This window comes from Ictidomys tridecemlineatus, chromosome 6 (assembly GCF_052094955.1).
Source record: "Ictidomys tridecemlineatus isolate mIctTri1 chromosome 6, mIctTri1.hap1, whole genome shotgun sequence".
Lineage (NCBI taxonomy): Eukaryota > Metazoa > Chordata > Mammalia > Rodentia > Sciuridae > Ictidomys > Ictidomys tridecemlineatus.
The window spans coordinates 16,672,130-16,696,238 of NC_135482.1; the positions used below are offsets into that span (position 1 = coordinate 16,672,130).

The 24,109-nt window shown below is 42.9% G+C and overlaps 1 protein-coding gene across 1 annotated transcript in view; it reads right to left on the reverse strand.

The window, feature by feature from the left end:
• The window catches only part of Stab2 (stabilin 2), a 161,677-nt gene extending 138,255 nt beyond the window's left edge, over positions 1-23,422 (reverse strand). Inside the window, exons 1-5 of the mRNA XM_040281812.2 lie at positions 23,148-23,422; positions 20,119-20,252; positions 18,483-18,598; positions 5,453-5,538; positions 4,571-4,640 (exon numbers count right to left, since the gene is read on the reverse strand). Coding sequence (XP_040137746.2) covers positions 4,571-4,640; positions 5,453-5,538; positions 18,483-18,598; positions 20,119-20,252; positions 23,148-23,222 — 481 coding nt within the window. The 5' untranslated portion in view covers positions 23,223-23,422. The remainder of the gene's footprint in view (positions 1-4,570; positions 4,641-5,452; positions 5,539-18,482; positions 18,599-20,118; positions 20,253-23,147) is intronic.
• Between the last annotated feature and the right edge of the window lie 687 nt (positions 23,423-24,109).

The window sequence follows — 24,109 nt, forward strand, 5'->3', positions numbered from 1 at the left end:
ATCTTTGTCCCAAGGCTGCCACTAGCCAGTGGAAGAGGATGGAGGCACAGGAGGTGGGTGGAATGGTGACTCAGGTCCTAGCCCCACGTGTTGTCCTCCCTGGTACACTTGCCCTCCTGGCTGCGTGCTCTGGGCCCTGGATCCTGGTGCGAGCCTCCCCCTCCTCCTGTCTTCCACTGCCGACTCTGCACTAGATCAACTGACCTGGCACAGGCGGCCTTCCAAAACCACTGACGCCACAGTGCAGAGCCACCAGCCAGTGCCAGGAGAGTGTCCTTGGGAAGGAAAAGTAAGTGGCCCAGGGATTCCCAGATGATTGCTGAAAGCCCTTGGTGCTCTGTGAATGGGCCTCAGCAAATCTCTAGAGACACATGAAACTCAGGTGGTGTGACCTTCAGGTGGTCAAAGCCAGGTCACTCTGGCCAGAGGAGGGTGCAGACATCTCCCATGGTGGGATGAGCTCCTCCATCTCCTGTGTTCCCAGTGTATAATTGTTGCTCTCATTTTCAGCTCCTTGGGATAGGGACCTAATCTTATCCCTATGATCCCACCTACCTGGGGTCTAATGCTCACCAGGGGCAGATGGGTGCAGTGCTCAGTGAGGACAAAATCCAGCTGTAAGGGGTTAAATCAGCCAGACACCTGGGTTGAATCCTGCCTCTGCCCCCATAATGCAGCGTGGCCTCAGAGGACCTCTGCTCCTCATCTGCAGCATGAGGACACTAATTTGAGGTGTACTGAGGCTCCAAAGGGAGTGTGTATGGGAGACCTCAATCCATACTGCCTGGTACACAGTAGGTGCTCAGTAAATGCTAGCGACTCATTAACAATGTGGTGTTGGCTCAGGAGTCATGTCAAGGGCTTTGCCTTCTGCCCTCGCTGGGAGCACTGAGCGCCGAGGGCACGGGCAGCGGAGGTGAAAGCCCTTGGCCGGAGCAGCTCTGACTCACCCCTAACCAATAAGCGGCCTGGAAGGAGAGTGCTCTGGCAGCAGGGGAAGTCAGCGTTAAAAATAGACTGCACCTAACAGCTGGCCTGCTTCCACTTCCCCAGGACCAGCACCACACTGGACTGGACGGAACAACAGTGGCACCCAGTGGACGCCTGGCTGAAAGGGCTTGCAAGTGCCCCTGGTCCTTGCCCACTGGAGCAGCCTTGGAGTCAGTCATCCATCTACCCATCTATCATCCATTCATTCCTTGGTGGCTTGCTCAGTGTTGGATTGGTTTTGTCCTCACTTAATACTTGCTTCCATTGCTCGTGTCTGTGATATGCTGCGTGGAGCTTTGCTTTGTGGAAACTCCATTATATAAATCCTACTCTTGTTTTACAGAGGAGGAAGGCTGAAGGAGGTTAAATAGTTTGCCCTGGGTCACAAAGCAGTTGGGGTGATTTCACACTCAGGCCAGTCTGACTTCAATATGGCGGCCACTGGCCATGCATGGTACTTAAATTTAAGTCATGTGAACTGAAATTTAAATTCAGTTCCCCAGTTATTAGCACGTTTCGGGTGCTCAGTAGACATGTGGTTAACAATTTACCATATTGAATAGTGCAAAAATAGAACATTTCCATCATCACAGAAACTTCTATTGGATTTTAGAATATGGAGTTTTTTTTTTTTCCCTGCATCCTGGTTAAGTTTCCAATCTTCCTCCTTAATATTTTAGGTTTCCAAACCATTTTTATTCTTTTTCACTTGTGCTTTCTCCATTGCACAAATAATTGTGAAGGCAGGTTACTTCCTTTATATGGAGGAACTTCCATGTGCATCTGTGCCCATCACACACTAGTTTCTTGGAGCTAACATGGTTCATCTTTCTAATTTTTCATTCCCAGTTGTTCAGTTTTCCTGAGTACTAAGCAACATTGCATATTTTCTTTCTTCCTTCCCACTTAGGATTTATTTGGCATGGTATCTATCTAGTGTTTATTTGGTATATATAATTCAAATTCTAGTAGTATGGCAAGGAAGGGCCAATGTGAGAGGAAACATTTTGTTTCTCAATAAATGGTTGGTTATGTTTTAGTTACTGACCCTTAATGTAATGTTAATATTAAAAAGCATACAGAATACCAATATCTTTTTTAAATTTGCTTTTTCTAATACCCATACGAAATAATCTCATGTGGAGTTGTTGGTGAAGAAATTAGATGAGGGGAAACTAGGTGGTAATAATAATAATAATAACAGCTAATATTTATTGTGCACTGATTATCTCATTATGTACTCCCTGAAGGAGGCAATATTATTTCTATTTTTTAGATAAAAAATACACAAACAGCATGAGAGAGCAGCGTCATGAACATATCTAGGTTCCCACAATTAGTAGCCCTGGAGCTGAGGTCCAGTCTGTCTGTAAGGCCAAGGCTCCAGCCCTCCACGTGCTACCTCCTGAAATCATGCCATTGCTGCAGTGAATTAGATATTCATTCATCCACTTACTCACTCATTCATTCATCCAACCAACTAAAGCTGTGAGAGTCTACCCTGCGGGCAGCTCTGTGGAAGGTACAGGAGATGAAGACACAATGGTGTCTTGCCTTCAAGGTATGAATTGGAATGAAGCAATGCCTCCACTACAGAGTGGGTGAACTTATGAGGGTGTGTGTGTGTGTGTATGTGTGTGTATGTGTGTGTGTTGATTTTCTTCCAAACATTTGAATCAAAGTGGTCTACCTAACCTAATTTTTTTCCATAAAACTGGAACCAAAGTGGTATTAGAGAAAGGGCACCCAGTATGCTCCTTTTGGGAGCAATGGCTCTGGAAGACATTGTCCCTACCACACCTACATTCCCTGGGTCTTGCTGATTCCATGCATCTCAATCAACTTCCAGCACCTGCAACTCTTTGCCTGGGAGTCTGGTGTGAGGCTTAAGATAGCTGTTCAGACAGAGCACTCACTGATGCTGAAAGAGCCAAGGAATTGACAGCTCTCCTCTGATGATTGTGTGTATCAGTTTCTTATTGCTGCTGTAACAAATCACCACAAACTTAGTGCGATGGTTTGCATTTGTTCCTCAAGGGTTTATATGTTGGAGGCTTGGTCCTCAGTGTGATGATGGTAAGAGGTGGTGGGACCTTTAAGAGGTGGAGCTTACTGGGAGGTAATTAGGACTGGGGTGTGTCCTTGGAAGAGACTGATGAAGTTCCCTTGGGACTCCAGTTGGGGCCTGAGAGAGGGGTTGTTGTAAAAGAGCAAGACTTGCCTCTCTCCTCTCTCTGGCTTCCTATCTTGGTATGGGATCTCTCTCTCTCTCTCTCTCTCTCTCTCTCTCTCTCTCTCTCTCTCTCTCTCTCTCTCACACACACACACACACACACACACACACACACACACATCTACCATGGTGTAAGGCAGTCAGGGGGGTCCTTGCCAGAGCCAGCACTATGCTGTTTAGACTTTTCATTTCCAAAATTGTGAGCTGCATAAATGTCTTTTCTTTACACACTATTCAGCCTCAAGCACTTTGTTATAGCAATAGAAAATGAACAAAGACATTTACTCTCTGAAAACACCACAGATCTATTGTTTTATATTTCTGAAATCCAAATCCAAAATCAATGCACTAAAATCAAGATGTTGGCAAGGTTGGTCCTTATTGGAGGTTCTGGGAAAGAATCTGTTTCCTTGCCTTAACCAACTTCTAGAGGCTGCCTGTGTTCCATGGCTCCTGGCCCACTTCCATCTCCATAGCCAGTGATGGCTGGCTGAGTCTTTCTCACATTGCATTGCTCTGACACTGAGTTCCCTGTCCCCTTCCTACACATCGAAGGACCTTGGGATTACGTTGGGCCCACCCAGATAATTCAGGACAACCTTCTATTTGAAGATCAGCTGATTGGCAACCTTAATTCTATCTGCTATCTTCATTCCCCTTTGCCATGCCAGGTAGCAGAGATTAGGCATCAGAGACTAGGCTGCGGTGTGGGCGTCTTTGGATAGGCATTGCTCCCACCCCATTGTGGATAAGAGAAATTACTCCAAGATGGTGTAGCTTTTATTTACCCCATGTCACTCTCTCAAGGAAGTGCTTCTTGGGATCACCTGCCAAGTAAATAACTTGTACTCAAACCCTTGCCTCAAGGGCTACTTCTGAGGACAATAAGAATGAGAGGTTGGATAAGCCGGTCTCAGGTTTGTGTGCTGACTGTGGAATCAATAATCTCTGACTGCTGCAGGCAGTTAAAATTGTGAATTCCCGAAAGGAAGGGGCATATTAGAATGTGGGGGGACCTATGGTAGATCTGAGAGTTCCCTGAATCTGTACTGAGACCAGGATTCAGAAAGACCTCAGAGAAAAGCCCTACAGCAAGGAACAGAAGGCCAGGGAACAGAACCCACGTGCCTCCCAAGCAGGCCAGAAGGCATCCTGGTGAGCGGCCACTTGAAGTGCTCTCTCTCTCTCCGCATCCCTCCATTGATTACATTCACTGTCAGCTTTGGCTTTCCCTTTGTAGACCTGGCTACATGCAACTACATCCTGGCTACAAGTTCTGAGTTTTCCCTTATGAAACAGGCTCTCTGGACCCTTACAAATGCATTGATTACACAAAAACCCACCTACCTTCCGAACAGGTGGGTCCAAATAAGTTGTCATCAGCGCAGGTTTCACAGGCTGTTCCACCAAACCCCTCCTGCAGAACCACCAGGATGACATCAGACCCAAGGTGACCTGCGATACCCAGGGAGCCCGGGGGCTTCTCACTGTGGACTGGGTTAGTGTTTTTTTCTCAGATATCTCCTCCCTGGGGCCTGTCTCCAAGCTCCTCTCCAGCACCTTTCTTATTTTTGTGATAATGCTGACATGAGGACCTGGTCGTCTTTTTGCTAAGGGTATGGAGATCTGCAGAGTAAAGCTGCTCTGTCAGTCCCAAAGATATAAATAGACAGCAAGCGAACAGCCACAAACAGCTCCACCCGAGGGTGCGGGTGCAGAGAGAAAGCTCTTGGTTTTGCATTTCTGAAGGCATTGAGCTCCATCCTTTCAGAAACATTTCTTTGTGTTTAAAAACCTCTAAGACTTGAAACTGGCAAAGAGTCACTTTCATGAGATAAAGAAACTCTTCCATCAGCAGATCCAGGGGGTGGCGAAGGATGCTGAGGAAGTGGTAAAGGGCAGTTGGTGAACAGCTGGGATTATTAATAGTAACAACGACCACAGCTCCTATAGCCCTGGAGACTGTCACCAAAGAGCATTGCACGTGTGATCACACTTGACTTCTTTGATATTGCACAGATCTTATTTCAGACCCATTTTACAGATGTATACGGTTAAGACTGAGCAGTTAATGAACTCACCAGAGGGTCCCCAGCCTCTAAGAGGTGACTTTATTGCAGATGGCATAGTCTTTTATGAACACTGCTGCCCCTCAGAGACACCACCACGTGTGCCCGTGTTTAAGGAGGCTCCCGGGTGCCAGGGAGAGGGAGAAGATGTTCTACTTACCTGGCAGGAGCAGCTCCCGTCTCTTTCTATGCCATCAGCACAACGGCCCCTGCCGCTGCAGGGTGACTCTGCTCCTCCTGGGCACTCTAGGAAGTCAAACAGCTCAGAGTCATCCTTTCAAGACTTCTCAGGAGCATTCTGCAATGATGCACAAAGCACCTACTATGTGCTAGCAGGTGTGCTAGTTCCAGAGACAAGAAATATTTGCAGTCCCTGTTGGTGTCTTCTAGGGCTTCATGGGGGAGGCAGACCGGAATGTGGGTGACTCTCAGTGCAGTCAGGAGCATGAATAGAAGCCACCACCTTCTGTCATTTCTTCTTGAGACTTTGCTAACACTTTGCAATGATCTGCTTAAGTCAATGCTCCTGCAACCTGTAGGGGTGCCTGCTAGTGCTGCTGGTTAGCAGATGAGGAGACCGGAATAGAGATCACATGACTTGCCCAGGGTCTTGCCATTTTTAGTTGTGCAGCTGGAAATTTAGTGTAGCCCTCACAGAACCCTAAGGCCAGCCCTTGAATCAGTGTGCTGGGCAGGGAACTGAGGTGGCACAGGAAAGGGAGCTATTTATGCTCCCTGGAGAATCTGAGAGGCATCCCCAAGGAGAAGTCATTTAGGCTGGGGTTTTGAAGGTGCAGTAGGAGTTGGTTATGCTTTAAAGGGAGGGGCGTTTCAGGAAGAGAGAAGCAAGTACAAAGTTTCAGAGTTGCAAAAGGCCTTGGGCTGCACTGGGAATGATATGAGTTTGGTGGGGATGGCACTTGGTAGCTGCCCGGTGGGAGTGCTGGGTGGCTGGGGCTAGTTAATAAAATGCTTAGTAGGATAAGCAAAGATATTTCGAGTTCACCCACACGCTGATTCCAAAGAAGGATGCATTTTGTACTTCTCAATTGAACTAGACCTGGAACGGAGCATTTACCATTTATTAGAAGGTCTCATAGGTATTCACTAAATGTTCAAGGAATTCTTATTATGTACTAAGCATTAAATTTCATGTTGAGACAGAGGAGCATTTAGCAAGACAGTCAGATATCAGATACTGTGATGCCCAAAATCAGAGAAGTTAAAATAAGCAACAGAGGGCTGAGATTGTGGCTCAGCAGTAGAGTGGCTTGCCTAGCACAAGGGGGACCTGGGTTTGATCCTCAGCATCACATAAAAAATAAAGGTATTGTGTTGTGTCCATCTACACCAAAAAAATAAATATTAAAAAAATAAGCAACAGAAACTCAAGTTACTACTGCAATGAGAATAAAAATAAAATTCTATTTTCTTCGTATACTTGGTGTTGGTCCACACTGTGAGTTGACATGGGTTCAGTGACAGTTTAGGTTCTTCCTGTTTAAATAAGGTATCTAGATCTGCAAGCGCCATGCTAAAGTCACCCCATGGCCACGAAATGTGTTTATGTGAAGGGGCAGGATCAAATATTATTTCATGCAAGAAAACGTGTCTTCACAAAACCTAACGACAGAACTATAGATAATAATAAAGTATGCATGTGTGCACAGCTCACAGCAATGCCCTGAATTACATGCTATTTCAAGTCCCACTTTCTAGATAAGCAACAGCACAGAGTGGTCAAATGACCTGTCTAAAGTCACCCAGCTGGAAGCGGTAATAAGAGACTCATTTGCCAGCCTCTCCTGGAAGTGCCTACCTTCCTGCTCCCCCACTTTTTACTCCCAGCATAAAAGATCTTTGCCCCAAGCTTCCCTGAGCCCCAGCGTGCTCTGCTATCCGCCCTCCTCCTGTCATATGGAATCAGCATTCACAGAAAATGAAAAAGCTGTTATCTTGGTTGGTTTGGGCTGCCATGACAAGGCACCTCAGACTGGGTGGCTTAGAGACAACAGAAATGTGTTCCTCCCGGAGGCTGGGAAGTGCAGGGGGAAAGATCCAGGTGCTGAGAACTTCGGTGTCTGGTGGAGACCCATTTCCTGGTTTGTAGAAGGTGCCTTTTGCTGTGTCCTCTCATGGGTGCAAGGGGCCAGGGAACTCTTTGGGACCTCTTCTGTAAGGACGTTACTTCCAGTCACAAGGCTCTGCTCTCATGTCATAATCTCCTCCCAGTTTGCAATATCATCACATTGGAGATTCGATTTCAATACGTGAGCTTCAGGGTGCAATGGTTGGGACATGGTGTAGCGTGTTCCTTAAAGGTTCACATGTTGCAGGTTTGGGCCCCAGTGTGGTGGTACTGGGAGGTGGTGGGACTGATGTAAGGTCTTGGGTATATAAGTGGGGCACACAGAGCTGGTCCCTGTCTCCATGGCCCTGCCAGTCTAGTAAGGAAAACCAAATAATACTGGTTTACACACTGAGATAAAGGAAGAATACCAGAGCCCTCCTAGCTCCCTCTACTGGATGCTTTCAGCATTTACCCAAAATGATCTAATCCTGAATGGACCAATCGGCTTGGATTTGGCCTCAATAGGTGGAGCCTAGATGGAGGAGCCCAGTGGTACCCTCAGTTAGGAAATGGAGTTTGGGGAATTTGGTGAATTTTGCTGGATCCCACGGGGGCAGAACCAGAGATAAGTGAGCTGTCCAGAGAGGGGGTGAGCAAGCTCTGGCCCAGCAAGGTGCTCCTCTCTCCTTACCACTGAGAACTGATGTGGCAGACAGGAAACGACCTGAATCAGGAAGGAACCGCCTGAGAGTGTGGGGCGGTTGGAGGCAGTGGCTCATGCTTATTATTCCAGCAGCGACCTGGGAGGCTGAGGCAGGAGAATCGTAAGGTCAAGGAGACTTAGTGAGACCCTATCTCAAAAACCAAATGGGAAGGGCTGGGGATGTAGCTCAGTGGTAGAGCTCCCTGGGTTCAATCCCAGTGACTCGGGAAGGGGGAGTTTCAGGGAGAATAAAGGGCTAAGACCCCGCTCTCACAGGACAGGGTATTAGGTGTTCCCTCACTCGGAGTAGAAAACCTTGGACGACATGGGGCACTTGGAAGCCGACACAGAAGGATGCCACGTCTCTGGTGGAATAGTCAGCCCTAGACTAAAGGCTGCTCTAGTCTCATCCAAGAAAACCTAAAAGCAGGTTCAAATACTTTCCAAATAATCTGTGTCCCAGAAATTAGGTTATAATGTACCTTTATGCAGCTTTATTCTTTCCTTCTCTCTTTTTTTTTTCAGTGAAGGACTCAAACCCAGAGTTTTATGCATGCTAGGCAAATGCTCTACACTGTAGCTGCATCTCCAGCCTCTGATTACTGTAGTTTTGTTTGTTCTAGAACAAAGCTTAAGAATGTGTGTGTGTGTGTGTGTGTGTATGTGTGTGTGTGTATGTGTGTTACATTGTGTGAGGGAAGAGTATTTTAATAAAATGCAAGTATATCAAACACCAAACCAAAGTAAAATTTGCAATGTCTACATTAAATAAAAAATGTCCTAGGCATGAATAATGAAGAGAAAAACTAAAGCCACCCAGAAATTACACGCATGATCAGCAGAAGTTAAAAAATAGTCCTAACTGTATTCTCTGTATTCCAGAAGAGAGGAAAAGCATGTTATAGAAGGGAAAGATGTAAATAAAACATCAATTGAAATTTTTAATGAAAATAAAATAACTGAGATAAAAAACATACTATGTAGGGCTGGGGTTGTGGCTCAGTGGTAGGGCACTTGCCTAGCACTCGTGAGGCACTGGGTCTGATGCTCAGCACCACATAAAAATAAACAAATAAATAAAGGTATCATGTCTGTCTACAACTAAAAATTTATTTTTAAAAAAAACACACCATGTAGAATTAATACAAGTTTAAGCATTGAGGAAAAAGATTCAGTGAACTTAAATGGAAAAGAAATTAAACAGAAAAACTGAGAAACAAGGAGCAGAGCGTGAGAGAGTTGTGGGACAACGTCAAGCACTTTAATGTAGGTGAACTTGGAGTCTCTGAAGAGGGAAAAGGAAAACAGTTTGAAAAATTTATGGCCAAAAATTTCCAAATTTGATAAAATGTGTGAACTCACAGTCCCAAGAGCTCAGAGAACCCTTAGCAAAGGCATCAAAAAGAAAACTACACACCATAAAAATTCCTTAAAGTCAGTGAAAAAGAAACAATCTTAACAACTGACAAAGGGAAAAAAATTTTGACACTATTGTGAGGACACAGGTACAACGACATGTCTAACAAGGGACCCCAACACAAGCTAGAGGAGGGGCCAGCATCTTCAGGGTACCAAAACCAACAGAAGTGGCGATTTAGAATTCTATGTTCCAACAACAACATCTTCAAAAACCGAGTTAAGATAAAGATTTTCCCAGACACACAAAAGCTAAAAGATCAAGGAAATGGATCTGGAAGAAACAGAATGACACCATATAAATCTGGATCTACAGAAAGGTGAGGGGGAAAGGGGAGGAGCGGAGAAGGACCAATTGCAGGAATAAAGGGAAGGAACCTACCACCAGCCTAAGAGCATGAAAGGAATAACTAATCCCTATTATTGCTGTGGTTGTGAGACGGTGCAGGGATGCTTAGAGGTGAAAGGATTCCAATATGAGAGATGCAGCCCAAGTCGCATGTGAAACCATTTGATAGACTAATAATTAGATAGATTAACACAATACTACGGTGTGGTACCTGCAGGCAGGTGGGTAGAGCTGGAGGAAGTAGGGGTGGGGGTGTGCCTTTGGGGTTTATATTTTGTCCCTAGCATTTGTTTTCTGTCTTTCTACTTCCTGGCTACTGCAGCTTTCCTCTGCCGCCCCCTTCCGCTATGATGCTCTGCTTTTTGTTGGACCCAGAGCCATGGAATCAGCCAACCATGGACTGAACCTGTGAAACTGTGAGCCCCAAGTAAACTTTCCTCCTCTAAGTTGTTCTCGTCGGGTATTTTGGTCACAGTGATGAAAAGCCAGCTAACATAATAAGATTGACTTGATGCCAATAAATGTGACAATATAGACAAAATAGGCAAATTTACTGAATGTGAAAAACTACTAAAGCTCACTGAAGAAGAAACTAGATAACATGAACATCTTTATGCTCAAGAATTTGAAATTAAAATCAAATAAAAATAAAAGCAAAAAATATTCTATCCTAATGGTTCATTGGTGAATTCTATCTCACATTTAAGGAAAAAATGATACCAATTTTACAAAAACCCTTCTAGGAAGTTGAAGAAGAGAGAACATGTTCCAGCACACTTCATATGTAGAACATTATTATCCTGATTGCAAAGTCAGACAAATATATAAGAAACAAAGAAAATTACAGATCCAGATCTCTAAGGAGCATAGACCCAACAATTTATATGTGTATATTAGTTGCTGATGGATCTTTATTTTATTTATCATTTATTTGTGGTGCTGGAATCGAACCCAGTGCTTCATACACTTGAGGTAAGTGCTCTACCACTGAGCTACACAGCCAAGCCCACTAGACCCAACAATTCTTAACAAAATTTTAGCCAACTGAATCCCAGCAATACACAAAACAGAGAAAACACCAGGTCGGTAACTAAAGGTTAAAAGAAACAACAACATAAATTGCATTCAGTTTGGTGAGGAAGAAATACAATGGTTTCTATTTTCAGTCACCTGATTATCTATGGGGGAAAATTCCAAAGAGTTTTCAAAAAATTATTAGAACTAATAATAAGTTCTCAGGATTCGGAGTCGATATACGGAAACCGATTGCATTTCTATACAGTGACCATGAATAATTAGCAATTGAAAATGTGAAAATTCATTAAAATAGAACCAACAACCATGAATATCTTAGGTATTAAAGTATCAAAAAATAGTATAGAATCTATAAGCTGAAATGTACAAAATACTGATGAACTAAAGAAGCCCTAAGTAAATGCAACACAATACTGTGGATATGAATCAGAATATTCAATATTTTCAGATGTTAGTTCTCCCTCAACTTATCTATAGATTCAATATAATTTCATCCTACAGGATGGAGTCAATTGTTAGATGCATTTATGAATATGGCAAAGGAACTCCACAATTCTGTATAACTATAATGTACTAAAAATTAAAATTAAATCCTAGCAAGATTTATATTTCTTGGTAGAAACTGATAAGGTGATTCTATACTTATATGGCAAAGAAAAGGGACTGGAATAACTAAAATAATGTTGAAAAGGCCAAGTTGGAGGACTTCTACTACCTGATTCCAGGACTTGCTATAAAGCAGTAGCAGTCAAGACAGTGGGAGTGGTGAAGGGACAGACACACAGATCAATAAGACACAGGGGATGAGCTCATTTTCTACAGTGATGCAAAGGCAATTCAATGGAGAGAGGACAGTCTTTTTAAGAAACATTGCTGGAATTATTGGAATTATTATCTACATACAAAAGAAATGAACCTTGATCTATCCCTTAAACCATATGTCCAAGTTAACTTGAAATGGATAATAGACTTAGATGTAAAGCCCCAATCTCTAAATTTTCTCATTTGGTTGCTTTAGGGTAGTTGCAATGTTCAAGGAACATTCTTCAGGTCCAGATATTTCTAGATAGGACTCAAGAGGCATATCTATCAGAGTGGCCTCACCAAAATTAAGGATGTTTTCTGTTTAAAAAGCTGCTAAGAGAAAAAAAAAAAAGATAAGATGCAGACTTTAAGGGACTACTTATAGATCACACATCCAATAAAAACTTGTATCTCATATACTTAAAGAATGCTCCAAACTTAATAAGTAAATTACTCAAAAGATAAATGAATAGATAATAAGCACATGAAAGATGCATATTAAAGAAATGGCAGTGAAAGACATTACACACTCACTAGAATGGTTGGAAAAGGGAAAGATCTGATTATACCAGGTGCCAGCAAGGATTCCAAACAACTAGAACCTTCATACATTGGTGGTGGGAATGAAAAATGATCATGGATGCTTTGAAAGACAGTTCTGGCAGTTTCCACAAAGTTAAACATCATACCTCTCTCTGCAATGCAGGAGCCCCATGTCTAGGTATTTATCTAAGTGAAATAAAACCTTGTCCTCATGCAAAAACCTGTACATAAATATCCATAGAGGTTTTGTTCTCAGTTGCCCCAGAGTGGAAATAATTTCAGTTAGTGAATAAACAAACTGGGTCCAGCTGCAGAAGGAAGTCCCAGGGAGCTGCTGGTACATGTGACAACATGCACCGATCTCGGATGCATTATGCTAAGGGAAGGACGTCAGCCCAAGAAAGTCCCTACTGTGCGATTCCGGTTTTGTGACACAAAGGCAACAGTATTGGCACAGAAAGCAGTATTTGCCAGAGGCTGGGATTGGAGAGGCCATTAGAGGGAATGGGGGATGGGGATGGTGTAACTGTTCTGTATCTTAATTGTGGTGACTTCCACATAACAGTGTTGTGTTTGTCACAACTCAAAATACTGTACCCTAAGAAGGGTGAATTTACTGTGTGCAAATTATGCCTGAAGAATAATTGAAAAAAAATCCATCAGAACTGATTTTGTGCTTTAGTGACAGGTTTGGAAGGATGATCAGTGTCCTATATATGGTGGATTAAACTTTACCTAGATCTTGGAGTCCCTTTTCTATAGTTTATACTCACTGAAAGGAAAAGAAATTCAGATACTAGAATCATTAATGTCTATTGCCAAACACACGGCAATCTGTATAATGTGCTGCCTTTAATCTCTGAATTTTCTCTTTGGGTGCTTTAGGGTAGTTGCAATGTTCAAGGAACATTCTTCAGGTCCAGATATCCATTTAGCAAATCATGTTCCAGGGACCAGTTGCTGGTCTTTGTTCATCGTCTGCTGCCTGATCTTTCATTTTTGTCGCTGGATCCTGGATACAATGACTGGCCCATTGCATGTACTAGCTCAGTATATTTAGTCCTCACCCTTAGCCCTGTGAAGGGGTATGATCACTGCCTTATCTAAGAGAAACTCAGGCATGCGCAGGCTGGGTTACAAGGTCACATAGTCCTTAGATCCAGAGGATCCTCACCCAGTTCTGCCTGACTGGAAAGTCTTGAACTTGCTTATAGTATTTACGTGGTTTATGTCTATGAGCCGTTCATTGAGTTGATGGATTTGTTTGACATTCATTGATTCCCTGCTCTTATTTTCAAAGCTGCCACAGTTGTTTCCCTTTGTACCTTGATGAGAATGTAGAATGAAGTCCAGCCAGCACAGAAAGGAGGCTGCGTGCTTCTTGCTGTGGTCAGGAAGGGACCAATGGCCGGCCTTGGGGTTTATTTCTGAAGAGGTGAGACCCCAGCACATCCTTTTCTGAAACGAGTGGCCTTCCAGCCGCTCAGGGCCATCCGATGTTTGCCTGTAGGTGTGCTAAGGGTGAAGGCTGGTTGGAAATTTCTCTCTCCTAGGGATTTTCCTGAGTCTCATCTGCAGGGGATGGAAGATTTTTCTCTGTAGGAAGTGCTCCATCCTGGCCCAGCCCATCTCCCGGGGCCTCAGGACTCAGTGGGCTAAGGGTCAGGGTGAGTACTTATTATTAGGTCTTGATGTTTGTATCTTCTGCAAATCCACACATGGGCCCTGACTCCCAGTGCCATGGTATCTGGAGGCAGGACCTTTGCGGGGTGGTTTGGTTCAGTTGAGCAGGCAAACAGGGTGAGCTGCCAGACTCTTCAAAATCCCAGCATCCTCGCCTGGGCTCACAGTACAATGTACTATTGCTTTTGTGTCCTTCTCTCTCATGAATCTGCCAACGTCTTGGGATTAGGGACCTATTATATGCACGACTGGAATAGATCCTATCATATAGGTGATTATGTGTGGCATATAGTAAGTGCTCAATAAATACTTGATTTTTATGAGTTGGCCAATCCTGGAAGGAACTTTGGGAAAAAAGGTAGTAAGAGTGTGTGGGTTTTAGGGGTCCTGATTTGAAAACTTATTTGGCTTTTAATTAAAATTTTTAAGGCAAAAGTATAAATTTATTTCCTGCTTCTCAAATCATTTTTCTTTCACCTTGGGCCCCTCTAAATAATACACACAGTAAAACTGACAGTCTCAGCAACCATGCTTGCAGAGAGATATTACAGAATTTGCTACGAGGGCATATTTCTGACGAATTGTGAGGCTGAAGTAGCTGATAAGGCTACTTTAAGTCATTATCGCATTTCCTCTGGGTGACTACTACTCTGGTGGTCTCTTGTACCGTGACTTTTCTCACACAGGAGATGGGGCCATTATAAACTGTCAGCAAATCATTAGCTGAACTGTTTCTTCAAAGGAAGATAATCAACTTCCTGCCCAACCGGAGGCCAAGGACCTCCCAGTAACTAACTTTCTCTGCTAAGAGGCCCTAGAGGTGCCTATTCCATGTCACCACCTTTGTTTAAAAACTTGGTGCTCAGGGTTAGCAGAAAATATCTCCTCGTATTCCATGGATAGCTGGTTGGTCTTATCTGCCTGGGAGACCAAAGCACAAAGCAAAATATGTCCTTAATGTGGACTCAGCATCATTTATCACTCAAAGCCAAAAAAAAAAAAAAAAAGCCTTTTTCTTAAAGTGTGTTTTCAAATCCATGTAGCCCCTTATTTCATTATTTGCAAACCGTGCAGTGAATGGCAACGAATATGAAGTGGAAAAGAAAAAGAGGTCCAGAAAAAAGAAAAGTCAATGAATTTGGTGAAATTGACCTAAGAAAGAAAACCCCCCAATACCCCATTTCTCTTAGGATGTTCTGACCATGATCAAGCTTAGCTATGACCTTTCTGCCTACATGCCTCTTCCAGGATGTTGAGTGGCTGTACAAATCAATCACATTCCTGGTGGAATCAAACAGGAATGTACAGATAAAGAAAAATTCTGTTTCCTCTCAAGCAGAATATTGTCTGTTCAAATATGATGAAGTTTCAAAGTTAAAAATACATTTCTGTGTTAGTGAGAAAATTTTCCTATGCATGCTTGATGAAGCAGTACAAATTTTAATTAGGGACAAGCAAGTTCAATTCAAGTAAAAATACCTTCCTTATGTCAGGATGATATTTCTTTCCCCCAGGTGAGAATCCACACCATTTTTTCTCATGATAGGAGATGATGGGTCTTTTTTTTTTTTTATCATTGTGTTTTTCTGTGTTTTCTAAGTTTTCAGTGTTGATCAAACCGTTATTTCCTAATCTGAGTAAGACACTATTGAAATAATCTTCAAAGTCCCCAGAGGTGTTGAGAACCAATGAATCTGTTGTTGTATTACAAAGGAAGTGAGTGCCCATTTGCTTAGGATACAAGGTCACTCTGGAGCTTGGGAATGTGTTTCCTCAAAAAAGAGGGTGGATGCGTGTCAGCAGCTCAGAAATGGCTCTGTCCTGGCGGAAATGTAAAGTGATAGACAGGACCTTGCCTGTCATCACACAAAACGTGAGAGGTGAAATATGTAGCCACGGGGAGGGTTTATCTTGTCCCTGAGCTGACGGAAGGAAGCCTTTTGTAGCTTTTAGTATGTTTGGAATATGAAGATAAAGGGAAGTACCCTTTTGCCTCAATGAGAGGACAACAGAAATAATGTCCAGACCCTGGTTTTCTTGTGTTTTGCTTCTCTGGCCTGAACACCTGTCTAAAGGAAATGGCTGAGCATTCAGAGAATCCTTTCTGATTTTTCTGATCGTAGATGTGAGCCCTGCCACTTTGCCCCAAAGAACACAAAGCAATGTTATGAAACCCTCTGAAGATTTTGAATCCTTTTTTTCCTGTGTGTGTTTTCAAAATTACCCACCCTTCAAACAAGGGCTCAGAGAAAGAGCACCATTCCATTCTCTCTTCATGAGTAGGGGTCTGTGGATTGCCATTCATGCATTCATTTAGTCACAGAACATTTCTAAAATGCCTGTGTTGTGTCATACACTTGCCAAGTCCTTCCTTTCCCCTAGATTATTGTTTGCAAACATCTATCACAGTTTCCTAAAGCAGGACTTTGTTACCCCCATTTGGCACAGAAGGAGATTGAGGCATAAGTGGAAAGTCATTGGCCCCCCTGATCCAACTAAGTTCACACCTAAAACTTGGGGTTGCAGGTCCTGTGTGGTTCTGCCCCTATGGTTGGGTCTGCCACTCATTCTGTTGGACATGCTGACTTTCATAATGCATCTTAGACAAAGCTTTTTATTTTCTACAGTGCATCTGATTAATACCTTGACATCAGATTAGTTTTCACAGGTTGGAAAGAGGAAGGCAAATATAAAAGTTCTTTGTCTTGTACCAGGATGTCTGCGAGAGTCGGCTGCAGTCATGACCACTTTTAACCTGAAAAGAAGTCTCTGAAATCTGAAAGTCTGGGTAAAGTCACTGAATCTGGACCCTTGATTCTGGTGGGCTAGAGTTTTAGATATATCGCCAATTTGCAGGGTGAAACTCAGCACAGAGCAGTTAACAGATATCTAAATCCCTAACCTTGACCTTCCCAAGGCCAGGAGTGTACTGCAGGCTGGAAGGACCGACCAACAGAGAGAGGAATCAGAAAGGTGTGTTGAGGCGCTCTCTCTCCCGAGCTCTGCTTTAGGCGGTGGGACGAGGTGGAAAGAGAGCAGCCTTAGGTTCCAGGAAGCCCTGAACTTGAACTTACTTATCGCTTATCATCCCAAAAGGAACGGGCAAGAGATAATCTCCAAATATCTGATCCCTCATAGGCAAATGGAGATAAAACTAACTGAAAGGTTTATTTTAGGAATTGTATCAGAAAATAAAAAAGCCAAGAACCTCACTAGTACTTAATGCCAGGAATGTTGAATAGATGGAAGCGATTAGTCATTTAATCATTAGTTCAGGGAAAAAAAAATCAGGAGACAACATAATACATACAATATAGGCTCAACTATTTAGAAGATTATGGAAAAAAGACCAAGATTGAAATAAGCCAAAATATTTAGGGTTGCCTATGTATGGCAGAATCAGAGCATGAGTTGGTATTTTTTTTCTTTCTTTGGACCTTTCTAAACTTCACAAATGGTACTTTGATTACTTCAATCAGGAAGAAAAAGCAAGAGAACACATTTCACCCTTTTAATGAATCATAAGGAGATATTTTCATTACATCATGGAAGATAGGGACTAAGTGACAAATTCATGAAAAAATCATAAAATTTATGATTTTTGACTACCAAAAAAAGGGAGATTTCACATAATTGCACATCATAGCAAGAACTCAGTCACTATTTGAGTATTAATGTCTATAATAATCAGGATAAAAGTTCAGTTCCAGCTGGCAAAATGCTATGCTTGTTCATTGGAGTCTGGGCATATTATTGACTAAAACTTTGTTAGTAGTTTTCACACTGTGGAACCTGATCAGAATTAATTTTTAAATACACATATATTTGCATATAACTTTATATAGTTAACTGTACATGCTTTCTTTCTTTTTTAAAAAAATATTTTGTAGGTTTTAATAGACCTTTATTTTATTTATTCATATGTGGTGCTGAGAATGGAACCCAGTGCCTCACACATGCTAGGCAAGCACTCTATACCACTGAGCCACAATGCCAGCCCAACTTTACATCATTTCTTTAAACTAAGGTATATAAATTTAATACTACAGAGTTTGACATTCCACCCTAAAGGACTTACATTTTTTTTAGTTGTTGATGGACTTTTATTTATATGTGGTGCTGAGAATTGAACCCAGTACCTTGCACATGCCAGGCAAGTGCTCTACCACTGAGCCCCAGCCTCAGCCCTAGGACTTCAATTTTTATGCTATTTATTGATTATTTTGGTTGCCAAACAATAACTATGGTCTTTGAGATGTTTCTTCCTAAAGAAAACTGTACTTGGGGCCATAATTAACCACCATTCTCGTTTCTTCTCTTTGACCAGTTATCTTTTTTCTTTTTTAAATAGATAACCTTTCAATTGTCCCTTTCCCTGACTTAAAAATGAATTTTCTAAAAGCTAGATCTCTAACTACAGTAGATTGCTTTACTGATGGAGTAAGAAAGAGTCTTAACATATAGACTAAAATGGAATTTCTAGAAAAAGATGCTTACGTTCTCCTTTTATTTGGCTGCCTTCATCTTGATTTCCTATGCTAGGACATTGAGAAGCAAGTACCAAAGTGCAAAGATGTGTCTCTTACCCATGCAGTCTGGGCCCCAGTGACCTGGACAACACTCAGGTTCAAGGTAGTTTTTCCTGCAAATATGACGGCATCCAGGAAGACGCAGAGAGTATGTTCTGATCTCAAAGGTGTACCTTGGAGAGTAGAGAGAGGACATTAACCCTTAACCCAGGATCACAGCAATGCAATTAACTCTAGGTGGTGGGATTACTCTATATTTTTATTTAGATGCTTATGCTTACCTATGTTTAAAAATATATAGATTGAACGAATCTGGTTTTCTAGATAGAATAACAATCATGAATTATTTTTAATTGTTAGAAACCGAAAAATTAAGAAACAATGAAAATGGGGGGTGGATCATAAATAATATACAAATACACACAATGAAATATTAGAATATTACTCAGCCTTAGAAAAGAAGGAGATCTTGTAATTTGTATGCAACATGGGTTCACCTGGAGGATATTATACCTAGTGACTTAGGTCAGTCACATAAGGACGAATACTACAGGATCTAACTTATATAAGGAATCAAACTCATAGATCAGTAAAATGTTGGCTGACAGGGGTTGGAGGGAGGTTGAAATGAGGGCTTGGTCAAAGAGACACAAAGCTTTGGTTATGCAAGATGAGTAAGTCCTAGGGAACTACTGTCCAGGATGTACCTATAGTTAACAATAATGTTAACTTAAAAATATATGCTGCAAAATGTGCATTTGTATTAAAAGTGGTGATTTGGGTTTTAGAATGTCATGTGGTCACATTAAACAAATATAAATTTAAAATAGTGTTATATAACAGTATTAAGATTTCATTTCATACAAAATAAAAAAATGTTCATTCTTTATTCTGAATTAAAAATTAACTCATTGAGTAAAGTTTAATTTCTTTTTTCTTTATTTTTTTTGGGGGGGAGGTACCAGGGATTGAACTCAGGGGCACTTGACCACTGAGCTACATCCCCAGTCCTGTTTTGTATTTTGTTTAGAGACAGGGTCTCACTGAGTTGCTTAGCACCTTGCTTTTGCTGAGGCTGGCTTTGAACTTGTGATCCTCCTGCCTTAGCCTCTAGAGCAGCTGGGATTACAGGTGTGAGCAGTAAAGTTTAATTTCTAAGTTAGTAAACTGAATAAATAAAAAGTTGCATTTGTACTTGAGCCTCACGGCTGCACCCTTTGCCCAGCAAGCAGAACCCTTATCATCTTATGAATATTTTAAATCATGAGAGATCTTTGAGAATGCAACATCACAAAGAATTCAACCATGCTAAAATCCATTTGTCCCCTTTCTTTGGGGACCCCTCATTAGGATCTGGGTCCCTAGCTTGTTAGTGAGACCCAAGGCCTTTAAAAAGTTCAAACTGGAACTCTTTCTAAATGAAACAAAACCCCAGATACTAAAAAATAGGAGGGGCAAGAGGAAGGGAGAATGTTTATATGAAAATCAGGGTAGTCAATTTTGTATGAAAATATGAATCAATGATAATAGGTGCTTTAGACCCAAGTTCATAAGTTGTGAGTTGCCTAAGTTTGGGTCCGATATGGTGTTAGAGAACAATCATGGCAATACTTTGCAGTTTTCGAGACAGGGAGCTTTAATTTGGAGTCCCAATTCTGAGACTCAGGCTTGCTTGTTTTCTCATAGTGAGTACCTGCAATCCCGAACTCCTATAGAGTTGTTGGTTATTTTGGTATAACCAGCCGGGCACTCAACTCCAAAATTAATTGAGCAGGATAGGCACTCGGTCTTAATTGTTAGAAGAGACTCCTTATCGCATCTTTTTGCCTGTGCAAACATAACAACAAATATCAATGTCCATGATCAGAATCTTGCAAAACAGCTGGCTTGGCCAATCTTCTCCCCCGGCTTCATCTGAATGGAAAGTCAAGGATGGTAATGAGGTTGATTGAAAACGACTGGCTAGAGCGGTGGGTTCCACAAGCAATGTCTGCCATGGCTGTGGGTAAAGGAAGGGGCACTGACTTGCCATCCCTGATCTAGAGTGTGGAGTCCTGCAAGGTAACCTCATATCACTACTCACATTTATCCAAAAGAGAAACCTGAAATATATCCCAGAATATCTGTTTTGAATGGGAAAGCAGGTCATCAAGATCAGTTGGTCACAGATGGGCAGGCCTCACGGGTATTCTTCAGCATTGACTCCGCAGGAGTGGCAGCTCTGGGCTGCACTGTGCTGAGAATTACGGAGGCTATAGCTCCTGCGACCTTTAGATTACAATCTGACTGGAAAGTAGTCTCTATGAGGACAGGGATCTTGCTCTGTTGTGTCCATCGCTGTCACCTGAGCCCCTAAATAGTGTCTGATGCGCAGTGGTACCCAGTTACACTTGCTGATTAAACGAACAAATTGGGGACACCAGGCAGGCCCACCAGGGACAGTTGTTTAGCCTCGCAAAGTGGCACAGAATTAACTGCTAAAACAAGTGATCCAGACCCACTTTGGGCCTGCCTCCCATTGCTCCCGATGCTGGGGCTGACTCTCTTGTGTGGATTTCTCCCTTTTCTCAAGTTTCCTTCAGCCCTCCAACAAGTTGAAGACGAAGCATCTTTGTGTAACAAAGACAGACTGAACCTGAGAGTCAAGAGACCTAGTTTGGAGGCAAGCTTTGGATCTTCTCAAGTGTGCAATCTTGAATGAACTCCTTACCCCATGCCATCGCCTGTGGAGGGAGATATCAATAGCCACTCTTGAGGTTATGGAGAACTTTCCACGGTGTAACAGGAGCTTGCTGCCTGACATACAGTCTGGAGTGGCCAGTAGAACATGCTGGCCCTGGAAGACTCTTCCATCCCACCTCTGTGCCTGGCCTGGTGTCTGTCCTCACCGGAGTGTTCTGTTCTGTCTCCTCGGCTACCCAGCCCGCACCCTGCAGGGCCCTACCAACACCATCATGGCCCCTAACCCACAGTCATATCTTTTCCTTTTTCAACTCTTCCTCTGGCTGGCCCAGTGGAGCCCACTAGGTCAGTCTTGGTTCTCCACTTAAAAGCCCCTTGTAGGACAGGAAGACATCCCAGACATCTTGTTGACCCATGGCTCATGCTATGAGCCCAGCACGGCGAGGTATAGAACCCCCATTGCTACTTCCCAGGTCATTGAAATAGGCAAGTCCTGCAAAGGAAGAAACCTTACGTGTGCAGACCAAGATAGGGTGATGTGCACTTCTAAAGGGGTTACTGTATTTGAACTTTACCACTCTAGGAATAAGGTTAATATCATCCTCCTCTTTTTAGGGTGGGGGAACTGAGGTGAGAGACAGTGCATGACTGGCTGGAGGTCACACTGTAAGTTATTAGTCCTTTGGTTCCTTCATTGGCCCTTTCACTTGTACCCGAGTAGCACAAAGAAATGAAACCTGTTTTTATTAGAAGCTTTCATGGGGTGATCCTTAGGAACCTAAATCGTACTGGAATATTCTTTGTGGAATGATGATAAAAGATACAATGTGAATTAATCCCTTCTAACTGTTACAACACCAGTATGTATTTTTAAGGGCAGACTTTTTCTTAAATAGCTATATTGGGTGACATTACTTTGACTTTTCTTTTTTAGCAGGCTGGATTTATTACTCTCTACTTAGGAAATCCCTTGACCTTCCAATTACCCTTTTTTTTTTTTTCCAAATGGAATGACTCATGTACCTCTCATTCAGTATTTATAAACTCATTCCCTCTGCAAAGCAAATTCAGCTTTACACAATTTAGACACTGATTGCTTTTGCAAGAACCAGGTCTACAAAAGCAAGCTCTTGGTGAAAATCAGGGTGCTGATAATTCCCGTCACTCGTGGGGCACCGTCAGGGGAGAGGCTGAGCTTCCTGAAATTAAGTTATTTTCTCAGTTGAACAGTTGTAAATTGTGCAGCATTCTGACTCATCTCTGAAATATCCGTTAAACAGACAAATAAAAGCCACAGTTCAAACTCATCCTCCCCTACTTCCCAGCTGGAATGTGGATGTCGGGCATCCTCCCAGGTTTTCATGAGAGGAAGAATCAGGAGACCGTCAACTGGAGTAAACTCATTGGCAAAAATTTGCCCGGTGCAGAGGCACAATCATATTTAAATTTTCTTTCTTAATCGGAAGTTAGAGATTATGAAGTGCATTTGAAATCAGTCACCCCAGATTGGTGCTCACTGATCTAGAGTCACTTTGCTGGGACAGCTGTGAGCCTGCTCCAGGTCCTGATGTGCTGACATATTGAACAAGGGCTACCAGGAAGGTAGCCCTCGAAACTTCCACCACAGCTGTGGAAGGTAACAAGATGGATAATTCCTGGTGACTTTTGCAAATATTTGATTTTGTGTTCCTCTGCAAAATGTCACCCACCCTGGAATTCCCCAGAAACATCTCTCCACACTCAAAGTTTTTTAAATTTTTTTTTAACTTGGAAAGATGGGATGGTAGGGGATGAGATGATTAAAACAAACAAAAACTACCACACGAAATCCTCCATGGGAATAGGAAGGCTGGCAATGACATCAGAGATTCTGACGTGGAGGTGGAAGAGCCACTGGGTAGCACCCCAACATTCCAGCATTCTCTGGATTTATGGAGTCCAGAGCAGGACCCTTTACCCAGGACCAGAAGGGAACATGAAAAGCTTTTGAACACATCATAAAAATTAACAAATCAAAAATATATGAAAGTTCCATCTTACCTGTCCCGTGGTTTCAGCCAGGGAGCAGAAAATCTGTCCAATCAACCCCAGCAAAACCATCCGTAGCGGTAGCATGTTGAGGAAGTGCTGGCTCCTCCTGGTGCCAGGCACCTGTCAGAGGGGCTCTGCTTTTTGAACTTAGCCCAGCAGATTCTTTCGCATTTCAGTGTTTACTTTCAAAGTCTTCCCTTTCGTTTTCCTGGATTGAACCAGAAAAGGCGAGAGAGCTGCCTCTAGACAGGAAAAGTGGAGAATCCAGGATCCTGGTGAAAATTGGTCCCTCTGAACTGTATATATGTCCTGGCTGAATGACAGGATTTCCTGGAGGGGCTGAGGCAGAGACAGGACCTGGGATTTGGTGGCCTGTGAAAGACACAGACAGTCCTGCCTCCCCACTGTCCTGCCTCCCCTGCCCTGGGGCCTGCCCACTGCCCTGTGCCTGTTCCCCACTGCTCCGTGGAGGATGCCCGGCCTTTCTGTCTAAATGCAAAGGCCTGGACCCTCTGTTGGGACTGTCCGCTGAATCACTCATAAATGGGCACAACCCCAGGGATGGAGGGAATGTCATAAGCCTGGGTGCCCTGGAAGAGGGCAGTGGCTTTGCCCACATGGCCAACACACTCCTTGTAATGCCGACAGTTGGATATTTTGATCCATTCTTTCTTCTCTTGAGTTCTCTCAAGTAGCAAGTGACAGAATCTATAGGTCCAATCTTGCCTTTCAGGGCACAGTCTAATGCCACCTCTTCCAGGAAGCCTTCCTGTCCTGATCCTCCATCCTGCTGAAGACGCTCCCAGAATTTTGCACACGATACTGTGAAAGCCGTCACATCTGTCATAATCCATCTGTCTGTCTGTCTCTCAGGTCAAGTTGTGAATGAATTCCTCAAGGGTGGAAGCATAATCTTCAACTTCTCTGTACCCCTCCAAGCCTTAGAGCAGAGAATTCTGCTGGAAAAGAAT